The sequence below is a fragment of the Balaenoptera acutorostrata genome, chromosome X (genome assembly GCF_949987535.1).
Source record: "Balaenoptera acutorostrata chromosome X, mBalAcu1.1, whole genome shotgun sequence".
NCBI lineage: Eukaryota > Metazoa > Chordata > Mammalia > Artiodactyla > Balaenopteridae > Balaenoptera > Balaenoptera acutorostrata.
This window is the reverse complement of record NC_080085.1, coordinates 133,085,221-133,105,238: the sequence shown is the minus strand read 5'-3', so window position 1 is coordinate 133,105,238 and position 20,018 is coordinate 133,085,221. Positions and strand designations below refer to the sequence as shown.

Here is a 20,018-nt window from a genome sequence, read left to right as displayed (position 1 = left end):
CCCGCTGGCTCTGAGCAAGTCGGAGCCAGGCCAAAGTCCCCAGAGGGACGGGGTTCCTTGCGGCGGCGCTCGACACCGTGAGGGCAGCGTCGTGATAGCGTGAAGGTGCCAAGGCGACCGACCGCCCTGGGTGCGGGATGCAGGGGTGGGTGGACAGAGCGCTTGGCATGGACTCCCATGGGGCAGGGGCTTTGACGGGAAGACGGAGGCGTGATGGGGATTGGGGTGGGCGGGACACAATCGACACAAAGGCAAAGTCGGAATTAGGGTCACGCGGGGTCAAGAGTTTTTGGCTGTGTTCCCCTAGAGATGCCAAGAGATGCCCTGCTTGGCAACCTGCGTAAACAAGCTGTCACCTACCGGTTGGAGCCCTTGTCTGGGAAGATCCCACATGCCGCGGAGCAAGGAAGGCCGTGCGCCACAACTACTGAGCCTGTGCTCTAGAGCCCGAGAGCCGCAACTACTGAGCCCATGTGCCACAACTACTGAAGCCCGCGTGCCTAGAAGCCGTGCTCCACAACGAGAAGCCACCGCAATGAGAAGCCCGCGCACGGCAAGGAAGAGTAGCCCCCGCGCGCCGCAACTAGAGAAAGCCCCTGCACAGCAACAAAGACCCAACACTGCCAAAAATAAAAAAATAAAATAAATAAATTTTTAAAAAAAGCTGTCACCTAGCAACAGGGGGCGCCCAGCCAGGCCCCGCCCCAGCACCCTTGGTCTGCTCACGGAACCCCGGACGGCGGGCCAGGCCCCGCCCCAGGGCCGTCAATTTGCATACGCCACCCGCAGCCAGTCCCGGACGGGCCTCCGCGCTTGCTACTTTGTGTATCACCAGGAGGACGAGAGCTCCGGGCGGCCGAGCCGGCGCGGTAGCGCGGTGGGCCGGAGCCCGACGCGGTGCGCGTCTCAGCCCGCCGCCGTCGCCCAGCACTTGCGTACACTTGCGTCAGCGCGCCCGGAAATGCCTAGGCGGTGAACATGGCGGCTTCCGCGGCCGGGCTGGGCGGCGGTTCGGGTCCCGGGCCTGAGGCCGGGGACTTCCTGGCGCGCTACCGCCAGGTGTGCAACAAGCTGAAGAAGCGGTTCCTGCGGAAGCCGAACGTGGCGGAGGCCGGCGAGCAGTTCAGCCAGCTGGGGCGCGAGCTGCGCGCCCAGGAGTGCCTGCCGTACGCGGCCTGGTGCCAGCTGGCCGTGGCCCGCTGCCAGCAGGCGCTCTTCCACGGGCCCGGGGAGGCGCTGGCGCTGACCGAGGCCGCGCGCCTCTTCCTGCGGCAGGAGCGCGACGCGCGCCAGCGCTTGGCCTGCCCCGCCGCCTACGGGGAGCCGCTGCAGGCCGCCGCCGCCGCCCTGGGCGCCGCCGTGCGCCTGCACCTGGAGCTAGGCCAGCCGGCTGCCGCCGCCGCGCTCTGCCTCGAGCTGGCGGCCGCCCTGCGCGACCTGGGCCAGCCGGCCGCCGCCGCCGGCCACTTCCAACGCGCCGCGCAGCTGCAGCTGCCCCAGCTGCCCCTGGCCGCCCTGCAGGCGCTCGGCGACGCCGCGTCCTGCCAGCTGCTGGCGCGCGACTACAGCGGCGCCCTGGCGCTCTTCACGCGCATGCAGCGCCTGGCGCTGGAGCACGGCGCCCACCCGCTGCCGCCGCCGGGGCCGCAGCCCCCGCCGCAGCCGCAGCCCGGGGCCGGCGCGGCCTCCGCCCCACCGCTCGCGCTGCTCCCACCCGGCGCGGGCTCCGCGGCCGCGCCCTCCCCCGCCGCGCTGGGCGCCTTCGCCGACGTGCTGGTCCGCTGCGAGGTGTCCCGCGTGCTGCTGCTGCTGCTCCTGCAGCCGCCGCCCGCCAAGCTCCTGCCGGAGCACGCGCACACCCTGGAGAAGTACTCCTGGGAGGCCTTCGACGGCCACGGGCAGGACGGCAGCGGCCCGCTTCCCGAGGAGCTCTTCCTGCTGCTGCAGTCCTTGGTCATGGCCACCCACGAGAAGGACACGGAAGCCGTCAAGTCGCTGCAGGTGGAGATGTGGCCCCTGTTGAGCGCCGAGCAGAACCACCTCCTGCACCTCGTTCTGCAGGAAACCATCTCCCCGTCGGGCCAGGGGATCTGACGAGTCACTCCCAGCGACTCTGTGCCTGTCCCCGAACCTCACGCACCCGCCTGCGCGTTTACGGGGACACAAGAGGCGTTGACCCGGCGCTTCTGCCTTTGCAGTGTATCTTACCCCTGTTGCCACCAGAGGAATGCGGTTGACTACAAGTTACGTTGTTTCCACAATAGTGGCAGAAAAGAAACCATATGGTAGAATCGGAGTAGTCTCTGATTCTCTTCCCCAGAAACGGCAACAGAACCATGAGAGCCCCTTCCGCCCCCTTTCCTCTTCTGTTTTCACCCAACTGTCCCCACCCACCCCTCTTCCCCCGCAAGGCTCCCCTCCCCCCGCGTCCTTCTTTCCGACTGAGGATTAATTTGCACAGCTCTGGCTCGCTACTTAAGCTGCATGATTTTTTCACGGTGACTCTGATTGCTTAGCGTATTTCGATGTCCGCCTGCGTGATCGCCCAGTTCCCCCTGTGTTTCACGCGCCCCGTACGTGTTCGTGGGAATCACTGGATTCAGTACTAGGCTGTTGTCGCTACAGCCCTCAGTCCATAATAAAGCCATTCTGACCCTCCTAGCTTGTGGTTCGGATTTACCTCATCTATGAAATGGGACTAGCTTATCTCCCTGGCAGGAGGCGGCAAGCAGAAGCAGATAGCTCCCTTTTAGCTCCAAGATGGATTCGTTCATTCGAAGTGGACAGTGTGCCTGTGAATCTGCAGAGGTCATTTGCGATGTGGCCTTTCTCAGCTGCAGTGCGAATGTGTTCGGTGCAGAGCGGGGTGGGCTCCACAGCAAAGGTGTCAGCTGTGCATTGGAGTTTTCAGTTCTGGCTCCGTTTCGAGAGGTGCGGGTAGTCCACGTGGCAGCTTTCATTTGTGTGCGGATCCTTCTACAAATCTCAGTTAACTCAAATGTGTAAAATCAGCACGCTGCTTTGGTATTGTGTGATCGTGTGTGTGCCAGACTGTGCCCTTGCTCCCCAAAAGCAGGATGGCGTTCCATTTTTAAACACTAAATTTCCAAGGCGTTTTGGTCCAAACGTTGCATGCAAACCGACTTAGCTTTCTCAAATTCAATTTTATTTTCTTTAGTGTTGAGAGTGATGGTAGGAACTCTTCAGAATGTAATCTCATTCTCATTCATTCGGCTTGGGAAAACGCATCCTTTAGGCTGAAGTTGTAGACAGCACTAATCTTTTGAGGTGAGATTTAAGGACACAGTTTGGGAACAGATCTTGGTTTTGTGTATTTGGGGGGGGAGGGGGAATATGTGGAGTGTTGTCACTATGAGTTACGTGTCCCCAAATGGATGGGACTTTTAGGGTATTCTTTTCTACTTCTGTTTCAGCAGTGTGGAAGCAGTGGCTAAGGAAGTGTAGGGGAGGCCCGTTTGGGACGGATTCGGCCACCCTTCCTGTGCTCTCACTTGGCTGCCGGGAAGGGTCTTTCCGAGCCCTAAAGGCCTAGTGCAGCTTGTTGCCGAAGTGGTAAGGGTGCTCGCTCCCTTGTGCTTTTGCTTTTTCTGGTACACTCTTGTCAGCCTGGGCTGCAGCCCTGGCCGCCTTCCTTACTGTCCTCGTGACAAGAATGCTTCGGAATTATGGGCTGTGGCTGGTGACAGCATTTGGGTTTGGGCGCAAGGAAAAGCCTCCTTAGACCTCTGGTCTGAACTCCTTGCTCTGAGGAGGTGGGGGGAGGGAGTACCAGAGAGCCTGGTATTGGGTATACGAGCAGTATTAGAGTTCTCCAGAGAAACAAAAACAACAGAATCAGTCTCTCTCTCTGTCTGTCTCTCTCTCTGTTTTTTTCTCTCTCTCTCTCTCTCTCTATATATATATATATATGTATTTATTCCATGATGTCAGTGTTCAACAGTACCTGTTTTAAAAGGTATATTTAAAAAATGAAATATATAGAATCTCATTACAGATCAGCCTTAACAGATGAACATTTGGATTGATTTTAATGGTAGGGAACACTAACTTTGTACCATAGTTAAGTAAAATGTTGTCCCCCCAAAATAACTGTAATCTTCACATGAATAGACCTGTATTACAAAAATTATTATATTTTGTATTTCATCAATTTGTGGAAATTTTTAAATTCTCTTTTTGTATAGATACCTACATGATATTCTCAATTTTGCCTCTTGGCCCATCAAGTTTTAAATATTTACTTCTTACCTCTTTGCAGAAGATTGCCAACCCTGACAGAATTGGCAACTCCTAGAGAATGAATACTAAAAATACGTCCAAGAAATCCCAGAATTCAGTAAAGTTACAGGATATAAATCTAACACACAGAAATCAGTAGCCTTCATATACATACACAATAACCTGTTAGAGGACATGATGGTAGAGAAAATGACCATTTACAGTAGCAGCAAGGAAGATGAAATATTTAGGAATAAACAACAAGAAATGTTTAAACCTGGACTAGAAAAAGCTTAAACACTCCTGAAAGACACAAATGAAAACTTCAACATACGGAAAGGCCTCCCTTGTTCTTGTTTAGGATGACTCAACACCATAAACATGTTAGTTCTCCATAAAGTAACTTATAAGTATATTGCAATTCCAATAAAAGTTCCAACAAGCTTTTTTAGGGACCTAGACATATTGATACTAAGTTCATATGAAAAAGCGAACAAGAAAGAATAGCCAGGAAAACACTAAAAAGGAAAAACTATGAGGGAAGAGTAGACTGACAAGGTATTAAAGTATACAATAAAGCATCCTTAAGTAAAACAGTGGGGTTGTGGTGTAGGAATAGGCAAACAGACCTCTGAAGTGAATAAAATGTCCAAAAATAGAGCCAGATAGATACATATGAAAATTTAGTGTAAGATAAAGATAGCATCTTAAGTCTCTAGAGAAAAGATGGACATTTTAATAAATGGTTCTGGGACAACTGGAAAGCTATTGAGAAAAAAAGTAGATCCATATCTCACACCATACACAAAAATAAACTCTAGATATATAGGGGTCTAAATATTTTAAAATATACCATACAAGTATCAGGAGAAAATATTACAAAAATTTTCTTTAGCCTTAGTGAAGGGAAATACTTTCTAACTATGACTTAAAATCAAATACAGCAAAATTAAAAATTGGTAAATTTGACTTCATAAAAATTTTTTTTTAATTAAAAACCTTTACATGGTTAAAACACATAAAGTCAAAAGACAAACTGGGAAAAAATATTTACAACATATATTACAGATTAATAGCTAATATTTCTAATTTATGAATATATATTCATTTATATCTTTTACACATTTTTCCATTGAGATTTTGATCCTTTGTCCCATATATGTATGTGGGTGTGTGTGTGTGTATGTGTATATATACACACACACACACACACACACATATATATATGCTTATCTCTATAGAAGAAACAGAAAGGTAAACAAGAAACAAATAAAATTGGTTAGCTACAAGGGGTGAAAAGATTTTTATAGTGTTGACTTTTGTAATCATGTTAATGTTCTACATATTAAAAAGATAAAGTAAAATCAACAATGATAGGAGAACAATAATCCTAAAACAAACCAAAAAGACGAACTCAACTATACTTCAAATAATTAACAAACACTTGCAAGGAGAAAAGAAAAAAACGCATGCCTGTATTTTTTAATGCAATTCTTTGCCTATATAGTCTCAACCTGAAAAGAACTCAGAACATCAGTAATATCTTGAACCATTCTTAGCAGGCTTGCTTTTTGAAGGGATATGGGAATAGCAATTCTGAAACATTCGTGTTTTTTTTAATTGTGAAGAAAAAAGACTGTACTGATGAACATATTTGAAGTTGGGCACAGTAGTTGCCAAGGGAAGAAAGTGAAAGTCTATAAACAAGTCACAGTATATTTTTCAAAAGAGTAATACATTAAAATTTCTTAGTGAGATTTTAAGCTTTTAGAATATGTGAAATGAATGTCTACTGCAAACAGAAAACAGAGAAACACCTATCAAGAAAATCTATAAAAATTTTATAAAGCAGAAATCTGTAGTATTTGAACCGAGACCACTCCCTCCCTTCCCACCCACCCCCCACCCCACTCATCACTCCACTCCAGACTGCTGTAGCTTTCTCTTCCCTCCAGAGGGCTTTCTTCCTGGGAGGAGCAGTATATCAACATTTCTCATCCTGACCCCAACTATGTGTTGCTGAGGCTGAGTCCCAGGCAAGTGTGGTTGAGAAGTGGCAGTTCCCCTCTTCCACTCAGCCCCCACTTACGAGACTGAGGCTCTACATTGGGTGCAGTGCGTTGAGAAGACCGGGGTCCTGATCATCTTGCTCTTTCCCTGGCTTATGAGTTGGTGGTTCCACTTCAGGCTGATGCCCCCTTCCAAATGTTCAACTCCTAGAGCCGGAGTGTCACTCAGAGAGAAGCTGGCCATTGTCCCCAACCCCAGTTCCAGAGCCCTGGCTCAGAGATTTTGCCCAAAGGGAGGAGCAGACCATAAAACAGCTAGCTCCTAATGTCTTCCCAAAGGAACTGATTTTATTTACAAGAGAGCATGGAGAAGTTCAAACCTAAGGACACCCTCAAGAACAGTGGAGGTTGTAGTAAAAGGTACTGGGTAGAAACTTGTGGATTTAATGAAAATACAGACTATCAGCCAGGTAGGAGCCTTCCTGGGGTCAGAACAAATATCAAGCATGAACCTCAGAAACTATTCTTCAAAGGAGCTGCAATGTGATGATTGAATTAGTTTGAAGACCAATTTATGCTCCCAAGGCTTTGATGAAAACAGTATATTATCAGCTGGCAATTTGTGGAGTTTAACAGCTGGATGTGGTCAGGCAAAGAGAGTCCTGCCAATATTACTGTCATTCCAGGGTGAAACATCATGGGGGCAAGGGGACAGACTTCACTAATATAGTCCAGCTAGTCACTAAAGAAGAAGAAGAAGAAGAATTAACAATAACCAACCTTGGGGTGGGGACTGGACCAACAGTCAGACTTACTACAATATATTGTCTAAAATGTCTAGTTTCCAACAAAAAAAATTATGAGACATGCAAAGAAACAAAGTATGATTCATACACTGGGGGGGGGGGGGGAAGTAGGCAACAGAAACTGCCCGTGATAGCAAGTAGCTGTCAGATCTAACAGCAAAAGACTTCAAAGAAGTCATTACAAATATGTTCACAGAACTAAAGGAAAGCATGGTTAAAAAAGTAAAGGTCCATACGATGGCAATGTCACATCAAATATAGAATATCAATACAGAGATAGAAAAAAGAACCAAAAGGAAATTCTGGAGTTGAAAAGTACAATAACTGAAATAAATAATTCACTAGATGGGTTCAACAGATTTCAACTAGCAGAAGAAAGAATTAGAAAATTTGAAGACAGTTCAATAGAGAGTATGCAAGCTGAAAATGAGTCAAAAAGAATGAAGAAAAATGAACAGAGCCTCAGAGAAATGTGGGACACCATCAAGTGCACCGACACAGGTGTAATGAGAATACCAGAAGAGAGAAGAGAGTAGAAAAAATGTCCAAAAAAAAATCAGAAAACTTCCTAAATTTATTGAAAAACAATAACCCACACATCCCAAGAAACTCAATGAACTAGCAGGATAAAGATAATGAGATTCGCAAACAGATGCATCATAGTAAAAATTCTGAAAATCAAAGAAATGATAAAAGTCACAGAGAAAATCTTGAATGTAATAAGAAAAAAAATGACTCACTTAAAAGGGAACACCAATAAGATTAACAGTCAAGGACTTCCCTGGTGGTGCAGTGGTTAAGAATCTGCCTACCAATGCAGGGGACACGGGCTCAATCCCTGGTCCAGGAAGATCCCACATGCCGCGGAGCAACTTAGCTCATGTGCCACAACTACTGAGCCTGCACTCTAGAGACCGCGAGCCACAACTACTAAAGCCCACAAGCTCTAGGGCCTGCATGCCACAAGAGAAGCCAACGCAATGAGAAGCCCACGCACCGCAACAAAGAGTAGCCCCCACTCGCCGCAACTAGAGAAAGCCCATGCACAGCAATGAAGACCCAAGCAGCCAAAACATAATATAATTAATTAATTAATTAATTAATTAATTTTTAAAAAGATTAACAGTCAACTTCTCAAAAGAAACAATGCAGGGGAGGGGCAAGATAGGAGTAGGGGATTAAGAGGTACAAACTACTATGTATAAAATAAGTAAGCTACAAGGATATATTATACAACACAGGGAATATAGCCAAAATCTTATGATAACTATAAATAGAATATAATCTTTAAAAATTGTGAATCAATGTGTTGTACACCTGGAACTTATATAATACTGTACATCAACTATACCTCAGTAAAATAAAGAATGAAAATGGTAAGAAAAGAAAATGCATTGGGATAACATATTCAAAATGATAAAGAAAAAAATGTAAACCAAGAATCCTATATTCAGCAAATCTATCTTTCAAAAAAGGAAAGGAGATAAAGACAAGATAAACAAACAAGCAATGACTGAATTTGTTGCAGACCTGCCTTACAAGAAATACTGAAGGAAGTTCTTCAAGCTGAAAGCGACTGCAGATGGCAATTCAAACAAACACACACACACAGACACACACAAAAAAACAGCACCAGTAAAGGTGTTTATGTAATTATAAAAGTGCATAAATGTATATTTTTCTCCTTTTTTTGAACTGATTTTTTTTAATGTATAAAATAATATGTATATGGTGTACTGTTGGGCCTATAACATAAAATGTAATATACTTGCCAAAAGCAGTGCAAAAGAAGTGACTGGGAGTCAAGCTATATTGGGCTAAGGAAATGACTACAGATGGCAAAGCAATAATTATAACAATGTATTGTTGGATTTGTAATATTAATGGACATAATAGGTATAATAGTAATATTAAAAGGGAGAAAAGGGAATGGAGCTCTATAGGAGTCATGTTTCTATATATTATATAGACTATATATATATGGAATAAGGTAGTATACATCTGAAGGTGATTCTGATAAATTAAGAAATATTTGGTAAACCCTAGAGCAACCACTAAAAAAAAAAAAACCTCAAAAATATATTTTAAAAAATCATTTAAAAACTTCAAATGCTACATTATAAAATATTCACTTAATGCAAAAAAAAGGTAATAAAGCAGAAAGAGGAATAAAAAAACCCCATAAGTTATATAAAAAGGAAAGAAATAAAATGGCAGATGTTGAAGAGTGGCCCCCGCTTGCCGCAACTAGAGAAAGCCCTTGCATAGAAACGAAGACCCAACACAGCCAAAAATAAATAAATTAATTTAAAAAAAAAAAAAAAGGAAAAAAAAATGGCAGATGTAAATCAACTATAACAATGATAACAATACTAACAGTCCAGGAAAAAAGCAGAGATTGTGAGAGCGGATAAAATAACATGATAAACTGTATGCCGTCTACAGGAGACATACTTAATATTCCACAATACAAATTGATTGAAAGTAAAAATATGGAAATATATTATGCAAACAGCAACCACAAGAAAGCTGAAGTGGCTATACTAATATCAGACAAAATAGACTTCAAAACAAAAGAAAAGTTACTGGAGACAAAGAAGAACATTTCATAATGATAAAAGGGTCAATTCATTCTTATTACAAATACATATGCATTGAAAAACAGAAATCCAAAATATATGGGGCAAAAACTGATAGAATTGAAGTGAGAAATAGTTGTACAATAATAGTTGAAGACTTTATACTACACTTTCATTAATGGATAGGACAACTATACGGAAGATCAACAAGAAAATAGGAGACTTGGCCCACACTAAAAACCAATTAGACCTAATTCACATATATAGAACACTCCACCCAAAAGCAGAATATACATTTTTCTCAAGTGCACATGGAGAGCATTCTCCAAAATAGACCATATACTATGCCATAAAGCAAACCTTAAGAATTTTAAAAAGATACAAATGATACAAAGAATGCTCTCTGACCACAAGAAATAAAATTACAAGTAAATAGCAGGAAAAATATGGAAAACTCACAAATATATAGAAATTAAACAAAACACTCCTAAGTAACAAATGGGTCAAAGGAGATATCATAAAATAATTTGAGACAAATGAAAATGAAGATACCAATATCAAAACTTATAGGATGCAGATAAAGCAGTGCTCAAAGGGAAATTCATAACTGTAAATGCCTATATTTAGAGAAAAGGAAGATCTCAAATCGATAACCTAACTTTACACCTTAAGGAACTGGAAAAAGATGAACAAACTAAATCACACAGAAGGAATGAAATACTTAAGATTAGAGCAGAGATATATGAAATGGAGAGCAAATTAAAAAATAGAATAAACAAAACCAAAAGTCGGTTCTTTGTAAACAAAATTGACAAATCTTTAGCTAGATTGACCAAGAAGAAAAAGAAGACTCAAATCACTAGAATCATAAATGAAAGAAGGGACATTACTACTGACCTTACAAAATTTTAAAGGAATACATAGTATTCCTTTATAAGGAATACTATGAATAATTGTATGCCAACAAATTGGATAACTTAGATGAAATGGAGACATTTCTACCAAGATACAAACTACTGAAACTGACTCAAGAAGAAATAGACAATTTGAATAGAGCTATAACAAGTGAAGAAATTGAATTAGTAATCAAAACACTACCCACAGAGAAAAGCCCAGACCCAGATGGCTTCACTGCTAAATTCTAGCAGACATTTAAAGAAGAATTAATACCAGTTCTTCACAAACTCTTCCAAAAAGCAGAAAAGGAAAGAATGCTTCTCAGCTCATTTTATGAGGCCAATATTACCCTGATACTAAAACCAGAAGAGGACATTGCAATAAAAGAAAACTATAGGGCTTCCCTGGTGGCGCAGTGGTTGAGAATCTGCCTGCCAATGCAGGGGACACGGGTTCGAGCCCTGGTCTGGGAAGATCCCACATGCCGCGGAGCAACTGGGCCCGTGAGCCCCAACTACTGAGCCTGCGCATCTGGAGCCTGTGCTCTGCAATAAGAGAGGCCGCGATAGTGAGAGGCCCGCGCACCGCGATGAAGAGTGGCCCCCACTTGCCACAACTAGAGAAAGCCCTTGCACAGAAATGAAGACCCAACACAGCCAAAAAATATAAATAAATAAATTCCCTCCGAAAAAAAAAGAAAAAAAAGAAAACTATAGACCAATAAATGTCATGCATATGAATGAAAATATCCTCAAAAATACTAGAAATCAAATCCAAAAACATATTTTTAAAATTATACACCATGATCAATAAGATTTATACCAGGAATGCAAGGTTAACTCAATATCCAAAAATCAATTAATGTAATACATTATACCAAATAGAATAAAAACAAATCACATGATCATCTCGAAGACGCAGAAAAACCATTTGACCACATCTTAAAGAATACACTAAAAAAATCGGGAATTCCCTGGCGGTCCAATGGTTAGGACTCAGCGCTTTCACTTCCAGGGCCTGGGTTTGATCCCTGGTCGGGGAACTAAGATCCTGCAAAGCTGCATGGTGCGGCCAAAAAAAAAAAAAAAAAGTTGAAAAATATAAAATCAATTATATTTTTATACACTTGCAATGACCAATCTGAAAATGAAATTAAGAAAACAATTCACTCACAATAGCATCAAAAATAATAAAATACTTAGGAATAACTTAGCTAAAGAAGTGTAAGACTTGTAAACTGAAAACTACAAAGCATTGTTGAAAGAAATTTTAAAAGACCTAAATATATGGAAAGATAGTCTATGTTCAAGGATTTGAAGACTTAATTTTGTTCAGATGGCAGTATTCCCCAAACTGATCTACAGATTTAATGAAATCTCAATCAATATCATAGCTGCCTTATATGCAGAAATTGACAAGCAGATCTTAAAATTCATATGAAATTGAAAGGGGCCCCAAGTAGCCAAAAACAATCTTGGAAAAAAAGAGCACAGTAGGAGGACTCATGCTTCCCGATTTCTAAACTTACTACAAAGCTACAACAGTCAAGACAATGTGATACTGGAAGAAGACTAGACATAGACCGATGGAATAAAATTGAGAGTCCAGAATTAAACCAGTCTATGGTCAACTGATTTTCAACAAGGATGCCAAAATCATTCAATGGGGAAAGAGGGACTTCCCTGGTGGTCCAGTTGTTAAGAATCCACCTTCCAATGCAGAGGATGCAGGTTCGACCCTTGGTCAGGGAACTAAGATCCCACGTGCCGCGGGGCAACTAAGCCCGCCCACCGCAACTACTGAGCACATGGGTCACAACTAGAGAGAAGCCTGCACGCAGCAAGGAGGAGCCCGCAGGCCGCAACGAAGATCCCGAGTGCCGCAACTAAGACCCGACGCAGCCAAAAATAAGATAAATAAAATTTTTTTTTAAATGGGGAAAGAATAGTCTCTCCAACAAATGGTGCTTGAACAAGTAGATATCCACATGCAAAAGAAGGCAGCTGGACCCCTACCTCACGGCATATATAAAAATTATCATAAAATGAATCACAGACCTAAATGTATGAGCTAAAACTACAAAACTCTTAGAAGAATACATAGGAGTAAATCTTCATGAACTTGAATTTGGCAAAGTATTCTTAGACATGACACCAGAAGCACAAGCAACAAAAGAAAAAACAGACGATCTTTACTTCATCAAAATTTAAAACTTTGCACTTCAAAGGACACCCTTAAGAAAGTTCAGAAAGGACACACAGAATGGGAGGAAATATTTACAAGTCACATATCTGATAAGAGACTTACACCTACAATATGTAAAGAACTCTTACAACTCAGTAATAAAAAGACAAATAATCCAGTTTTTAAATGGACAAAGGGGGAATTCCCTGGTGATCCAGTGGTTAGAACTCTGAGCTCTCACTGCCAGGGGCCCAGGTTCAATCAATCCCTGGTTGGGGAACTAAGATCCCAAAAGCCACTCGGCGGCCAAAAAAAAAAAAAGGCAAAGGACCTGAGCCTACCTTTCTCCAAGGAGGATATGCAAATGGCCAATAAGAATGTGAAAATATGCACATTGTCATCAGTCATCAGGGAAATGCAAATCAAAACCACAATGAGATACCACTTCATACCCACTAGGATGTCTGGAATCAAAAAGTCAGAAAATAACAAGTGTTGGAAAAGCTATGGAGAAATCAGAACCCTCATACACTGCTGGTAGGAATGTAAAATGGTGCAGCCACTGTGGAAAACAGTCTGGAATTTCTTCAAAGGATGTAACATATAGTTACCATAGGTCAAAGGAATTCTACTCCTAGGTTTAAACCCAAAAGAGTTCGAAGTACGTGTTCAAACAAAAACTTGTACACAAATGTTCATAGCAGCATTATTCATAATAGCCAAAAGACGGAAACAACCCAAATGTCCATCAACAGATAAATGGATAAACAAAATGTGTTATGTCACCCAATGGAATAGTATTCAGTTATATAAAGGAATGAAGTCCTGATGCATGTTACAATGTGGATGAACTCTAAAACATCATGGTAAGTGAAAGAAGCCAGTTACAAAAGTCTACATATTCCATGATTCCATTTATTTTTAATGACATCAGATTGGCAAGAATTAAGAAAGAATATCATATATGATGCTTGAAGTAATGCTAAAAAATGGTCTTTTCACATCTTGCTGACTAGAATTTAAATTGCTCAGTATGTTTGCAAAGTATAATGCCCATATATATAACATTTAAAATATTCATACTCTTTGACTTCCTGGTCTTTCTTATTAAGACTCTATTTCATAGAAATAATGTATGTGTGACTATACTTAAGAGAATATTGCAGCATTGTTATGGCAAAAGGAAAATAGTTGGAAATGGAGAGATGCCAATGATTCTTTATTAATTGCAAAAAGCAAGTGTCAGAGTAATGGTCCAGTTCGATCATATTTTTGTAAAATCAAACAGCAATAAATGTGTATATGTATATATATTTTCATAGAAATACACGTGGAAGAATATATAACAAACTGTTAATATCTTGGGGAGGTAGGGGGCAGATAATAATAGACTTTCCTTTTTTGTATATTTTTGTATTGTTTCGTTAGTTTTAATGAAGAGGTGTTACTTTTGCAATTTGAAAGATAGAGAAAATTTTTAATTAAGAAGAGGAATTAGAAAGGAAGGGAACGAGCTGTTTTCCCGGCCATTTCTGTGTGCGCTCCTCTTACAGACAGTGCGGTCCTGAGCGTCGCCTCTACGTGGAGGATTACAGTAACCCTGTAGTCAGTGATGAGTCAGAGTGCGTGGTGCTGATGCTGCTGCCATTTCATCACCTCTGCGAGCGCAGCATCCGTCCCTCCGCTCTCCCTGCGCCTGGGCCTACCTCGCCTCAGGCTCCCAGGCCAACGATGCGCTCGTGGCCGATCTAGATCAGGACCGAGCCGCGCTCTCTGAGGCCTCGGCCGGGCGCCCCCATCTCGCCGCCCACGGCCCGGGCCGAGGAGACCTGCCGAGCCCCGGCCATGGAGGCCATCTGGCTGTACCAGTTCCGGCTCATTGTCATCGGGGATTCCACGGTGGGCAAGTCCTGTCTGATCCGCCGCTTCACCGAGGGCCGCTTTGCCCAGGTTTCGGACCCCACGGTGGGGGTGGATTTTTTCTCCCGTCTGGTGGAGATCGAGCCAGGAAAACGCATCAAGCTCCAGATCTGGGATACCGCGGGTCAAGAGAGGTTCAGGTGGGAGCGCAGCCCGGGCCCGCGAGCAGTGGGAGGGTCTTCGGGGCTTGCACCGTTCCTGGGGAAAGAGGACTTCCTGGTCCTGGTCGCCGCCCTTAGGGAAGATACCGAGGGTCTGAGAGTTTCTGCTCAAGCCCACCTTCAGGTAGCTGGGAGTTCAGTGCAGGGAAAGATGCACCCTGGCAGGGAAGGCCAGTCAATAACACATACTGCTGGCGCCACAACTGCACTAACCTGCCCCTTGGCGGCTAATAAACGAGCTGGAGTTGATCACTGTAATTCATCAATTTCAGTCCCTATACTACATTTCGAAAATGTTCCCAGGTCATCCTAATGTAACTGACAGATATAGATAGATGATGTAGAGATAGAGATATAGATAGCTAGATATAGATATATAGACATAAACATAGATACTATATAGAACTATAGATATATATATGAAATAGACACTGATGATTGATGCCTTCTTGCAACCAGCAGACATTGAATGATCATCCACTATATGCCAGACACTGCACTGTTTCTGGGAAAACAGCCTGAGGAAACTCCTGCAAGGGAATGCCATGTAAACAAAACAGACATAGGCATTTCCCTCTTAGAATGTCTGTGCTAGCATACTGGGGGCAAAATAGACCAGCAAGTACACAAAAGAGTGCCTTGTTCATATTTGTATGCCCACGGCCTACCAGAACGCTTAGCACATATTGAGTACTCAATGAACAGGTTTAATTTTCTCTTACAACCCTTTGGTGGCCCTTGTAGTATGTATCATTTGTAATTATACGTATGAACACAGATGAGGGAAGGCTAAGTGGAGAAGATGAGGCCTGATGAGTGTGATACCCAAGCAAAACAGGAAAAGCCCAGGGCAAGGAAGCAGCATGTGTGAAGACAGAAGTGAGGGAGAGCAGTGTACACAGAAAACTTTGAGCTACAGTCATGCCAAGCAGCAGGAACTAGATCAAGAGGGCTCAATAGCTCATGTTTAGGATCGTTTCTTCATTTAGCTATAGAACACTAATCAAGCGTAGAAGATGCTGCTTAGGTGGTTGAAGATGGGGGGGAGAAAAAATTTCAAATATCCTTGTTCAGGTTCACTTTGAACTTGTGATTGCATTTCTCATATTATAATTGAAGAAAGGTATCTTTTATGCTTATTGGAATTTCTTTCTGTATGAACAGCCTTTTCCTATCCACTGATTATTATTTATTGGGTGATAGTGATTTCTAACAGCTCTTTATATATTAAGAACATTAATCCTTTCCTGTCATGGATATTGTAAACTATTTTCCCAGTTTTTCATTTGTCTTTTAACTTTAAGAAAAATTTTTGATGTATGGGAGGTTTTAATTTTTATGTAGCCTTGTGTTGTATTTATAAAGAAAGGGCTTTGCTACTTTCTAAATAGTCACAAACCATTAATGTAATCATGTATTTTAGAGTTTTGACTACAGCTTGCCTATTGATTTCTTGAACCAAGCTGTTCATGAATCACAATCTATGTTCATGTTGAATTTTCTGGTACACCTACCATTCTCCATGAATCTTCAAACATAAGGGAATTAGAAATGCTTTCAGTCCTTACGGCCGATTTGCCTGGTTCTGGAGACAAACTCAATTTGTAAGGTTTGTTCTTACCATCATCTAGCTTGGACTTTAATTCCCCGGACATTGTTTATTCTGTTACCACTGGGCCATTTGCCCTAAGCCTTAAGCTATTGAGTCCCTCGTTGTTGATCTTCATCCAAGGAGACAGAAAAACTAAAAATAAACAGATCAAAAAGCACAGTAGTCTAAAGCAAGTGATTGTACAAGCAAGAAGTTCTACAGTGTCTAATATGCTCTGAGAAAAGTACCATAATGCGTATTGAAAATGAAGCTCCTCAAACCAAGGAGCGAAAATGCACGAGGTTTCTTCTGCTTAAGAAGCACAGAAAATGTATAATAGGTTTTAGAAACATTCTAAAGCATTCTACAATGCTTTAAATAAATCATAGCATTTTAAGGGGAAGCTTTGGCTATTTGGGCAGTTTTTCCCAGCCTGTGGCTCCCAAGCCAGCCTCTTCGAAATGTGTCAGGAAGTGGGGCCAGCAGACACTTGGCTCAAGGCCTTTGCAGACCATCCCTCTTTTTCCTATTCCCACATGGCCTGGAAAATAAAAAACAAAATTATGTTCCTCCTCACAGAAGAGACTGAGGACCCCTGTTAGATTAAAATAAAAATATAATAATAGACAAACGTGGTAATGATAAATGGGAAAAAATGGAGTATATTGTAATATACCTATATACTTATAAGCATTTTCTGTCAACTATCGTAAATTCATTCTTATTTTTTAGAAAATCCTCTTCCAACTACTATAATTTGTAATGAGTTCTCCAGGTCACAGAATACTTTAACATCCATTATTTCATTTGCCTCATGATAACCTGTTACTTAGGTATCCCACTGAACAGAAGAGGAAGTCTCATTCAGCTATTCAGATGTGGGCATGGAGAGTTAACTGTGGCTCTTGCCTAAATCGAGGGAAAATGCCTGTATGTCCATGAGCATTCGTTTCTAGAAGATTCCATCTCAAAGTTTTGCTCAATTGAGAATTCATATATCATTATTATTATGGAATGACATTTGTATTCCTTTGTTAAAAAAAGAAAACAATTTTCACCAAAGGACTATGTCACTAACCAGAGACAACAGAATACACTGAGTTCATTGAAGTGCAGGAGTTTGGGCATGGCCTTCATTCTTTACTTCTTTCTTGTGTTGTAGGTCCATCACTCGTGCCTACTACAGGAACTCAGTAGGTGGTCTGCTCTTATTTGACATTACCAACCGCAGGTCCTTCCAGAATGTCCATGAGTGGTTAGAAGAGACCAAAGTACACGTTCAGCCCTACCAAATTGTATTTGTTCTCGTGGGTCACAAGTGTGACCTGGATACACAGAGGCAAGTGACTCGCCACGAGGCAGAGAAACTGGCTGCTGCGTACGGCATGAAGTACATTGAAACGTCAGCCCGAGATGCCATCAATGTGGAGAAAGCCTTCACAGACCTGACAAGAGACATATACGAGCTGGTTAAAAGGGGGGATATTACCATCCAGGAGGGCTGGGAAGGGGTGAAGAGTGGATTTGTACCAAACATGGTTCACTCTTCAGAAGAGGTTGTCAAATCAGAGAGAAGGTGTTTGTGCTAGTCAGCCCTTTTATCTCCAAAACATGCTCTCCCACCTGAACTTAAAAGTGACCAAAATGAATAGAATCATCGTGCGACTGAAGAGAACTCAACCTCCATATTGGATACCAAGTGAGCCTGCTCCCCAAGGGGCCCTTGGACAGGTGATGGGCGGGTGGGTGGGTGGGGGAGCCTGGGTGCTGGAACTGGCACTGTTTTGTGGCCCATGCTGGGCAGTGGCCGCTCTGTGTGCCCTTTGTGGACCGCATGTCAAGGAACTGAGGTCTGGGGAGCTAGGCCCCAGAAAAGTACACCCACAGTCAGGACAACTATTTCTTGGTATTTCAGCTCATTCATAGGTCACGATCATAAAGAAATATGTAAAGGGGAGAAAAGTATCACATTGGGAACAATTAGCCAACCTAAAAAAGAGTATGAGATCAGCTTAATCAGTGAGAATATCCTGCACTAAACATATGTGCTGGGTTTGGTTAAAAGGTACCAATTAGCTTCTAAACAACTCATGTGTAAAATGAGGGGTGTGGACCAGCCTTTTGCTAAGACCCTTTCAAGGCCTGGTGTTCTAGTGAAAACGGTGTGAATGTGGAAAAGGGAGGCTCTTTACACACTGTTATTGTCACACTTGAAAAAATGTACAGCCTTGTGAAAGAATAACCAGCTGTGTGTAAGAAATTGTCCCACGCAAATTACCATGTAAGTAGAAGAGAGAAACACTGTAACTCCCATGCCCTCCTTCCCCTCTGACCACGCCTGGGGTTTCACTGCATTGACGACTGCAATCTGAAGGTAAACACCTGCTCAACAGGAGGTGCGGTAAGCCTTACAGACACATTACAGTTCATTGGCTTACCTATTTGATCATCGTAACAAGCCGTTAGGGTTTCTTCCCCAGTTTACGAAAAAATTAACTGAGGGGCAGGAGAGTCACTTGACCCCTGGTTCTTGTTTCACCGCATCATCCTGCTGTCAGATGAATAAACTGTTATTAATTTGTTTACTTTGGAAGCGATATGACTGTAAATAAATATTCTCTACATGTTAGGATATGTTTCCTTATTGATTACAACTCAGCTATAATCCTGCGGGAACCCGGGCATGAGTCAAAGGTAAAGCCCATTCAGGTATTATTGACAAGAGGATTTTACACAAGTGAATAACTGCACAGTGAAAACACGTTGGAACTGTTCGGGCTATAAATGTTCTTATCACTGAAACACAGTGGATATATTATTGAAAGGAACCAAATACGGCAATGGGGAGTGGGATGGGGTTAAAATACTCACCTCACAATGACCTTGGCCACTTGTTTGCCTTATGCCCACCCTGGGTTCCTGTCTACCCTAGAAAGTCAGCTCTCAATTCTCAGGTGAACAGGCAGCTAACTGCATCAGAAACTTGGAATGGTTGGCTTGAGGTTCCATTATCTTCTTGAAGAGACGTGATGCTTTAAATGATTTTTTTGAATTGTAGCCAGTTCAGCTAGGCAAAAGCCATACTTTTCACAGTAAGAAAATAATTCTGATTAGAGTCAGTTTTCTCATATCCATTGTGATAGGAAAGCCTGAGGATGGTAAATTGCTTTGAAATATGGTACTGAACTTCAGGATGGATGTAACCAAATCTGAAATTTGGGGGATTTACTTCAGCTGGAATAAAGAAGTCAGATCATGAAAATTATGGAAACAAACCACCTTGGACCTACGTGCAGCATCAACCCCAAGTGACCCAGTCATCGTCTCTTCCTTCGTTTAGCATGACCTGGCTTGGGTGGAGTAATTAAGTTGCCAGCTTTGTGGTTGTAGACGACAAACAAAAGATAGTAAATTGGGTTAACACAAAGTTTCATCAACTACTATACTTAATTATGTTTAGAAGATTCTGAAAGCAAGATTATCCAGTGGATAGATGAGAGTTGACTGGATTCTGTCAGTTCAAAAAAAAGGATAGAAACAAAACTCTCTACCGTTTTCTTGACTTAAATACATCATATGTATACTTTTCCCATTCCTTGCATTTTTTAGGCAGGTTTAAAAATTCTCAGCAT

At 42.5% G+C, this 20,018-nt stretch overlaps 2 protein-coding genes across 2 annotated transcripts; both read left to right on the top strand.

The window, feature by feature from the left end:
- The first annotated feature begins 790 nt into the window (after positions 1–790).
- LOC130706385 (40-kDa huntingtin-associated protein) lies at positions 791–2,229 on the top strand. Its single transcript, XM_057538118.1, has one exon. It carries the CDS (start codon positions 979–981, stop codon positions 2,092–2,094), a length of 1,116 nt encoding a protein of 371 aa, XP_057394101.1. The 5' UTR covers positions 791–978; the 3' UTR covers positions 2,095–2,229.
- Positions 2,230–14,350: 12,121 nt separating this feature from the next.
- RAB39B (RAB39B, member RAS oncogene family) lies at positions 14,351–18,114 on the top strand. The gene is made up of 2 exons (XM_007184607.2): positions 14,351–14,774; positions 17,549–18,114. Exons 1-2 carry the CDS (start codon positions 14,560–14,562, stop codon positions 17,973–17,975), a joined length of 642 nt encoding a protein of 213 aa, XP_007184669.2. The 5' UTR covers positions 14,351–14,559; the 3' UTR covers positions 17,976–18,114.
- The last annotated feature ends 1,904 nt before the right edge of the window (positions 18,115–20,018 follow it).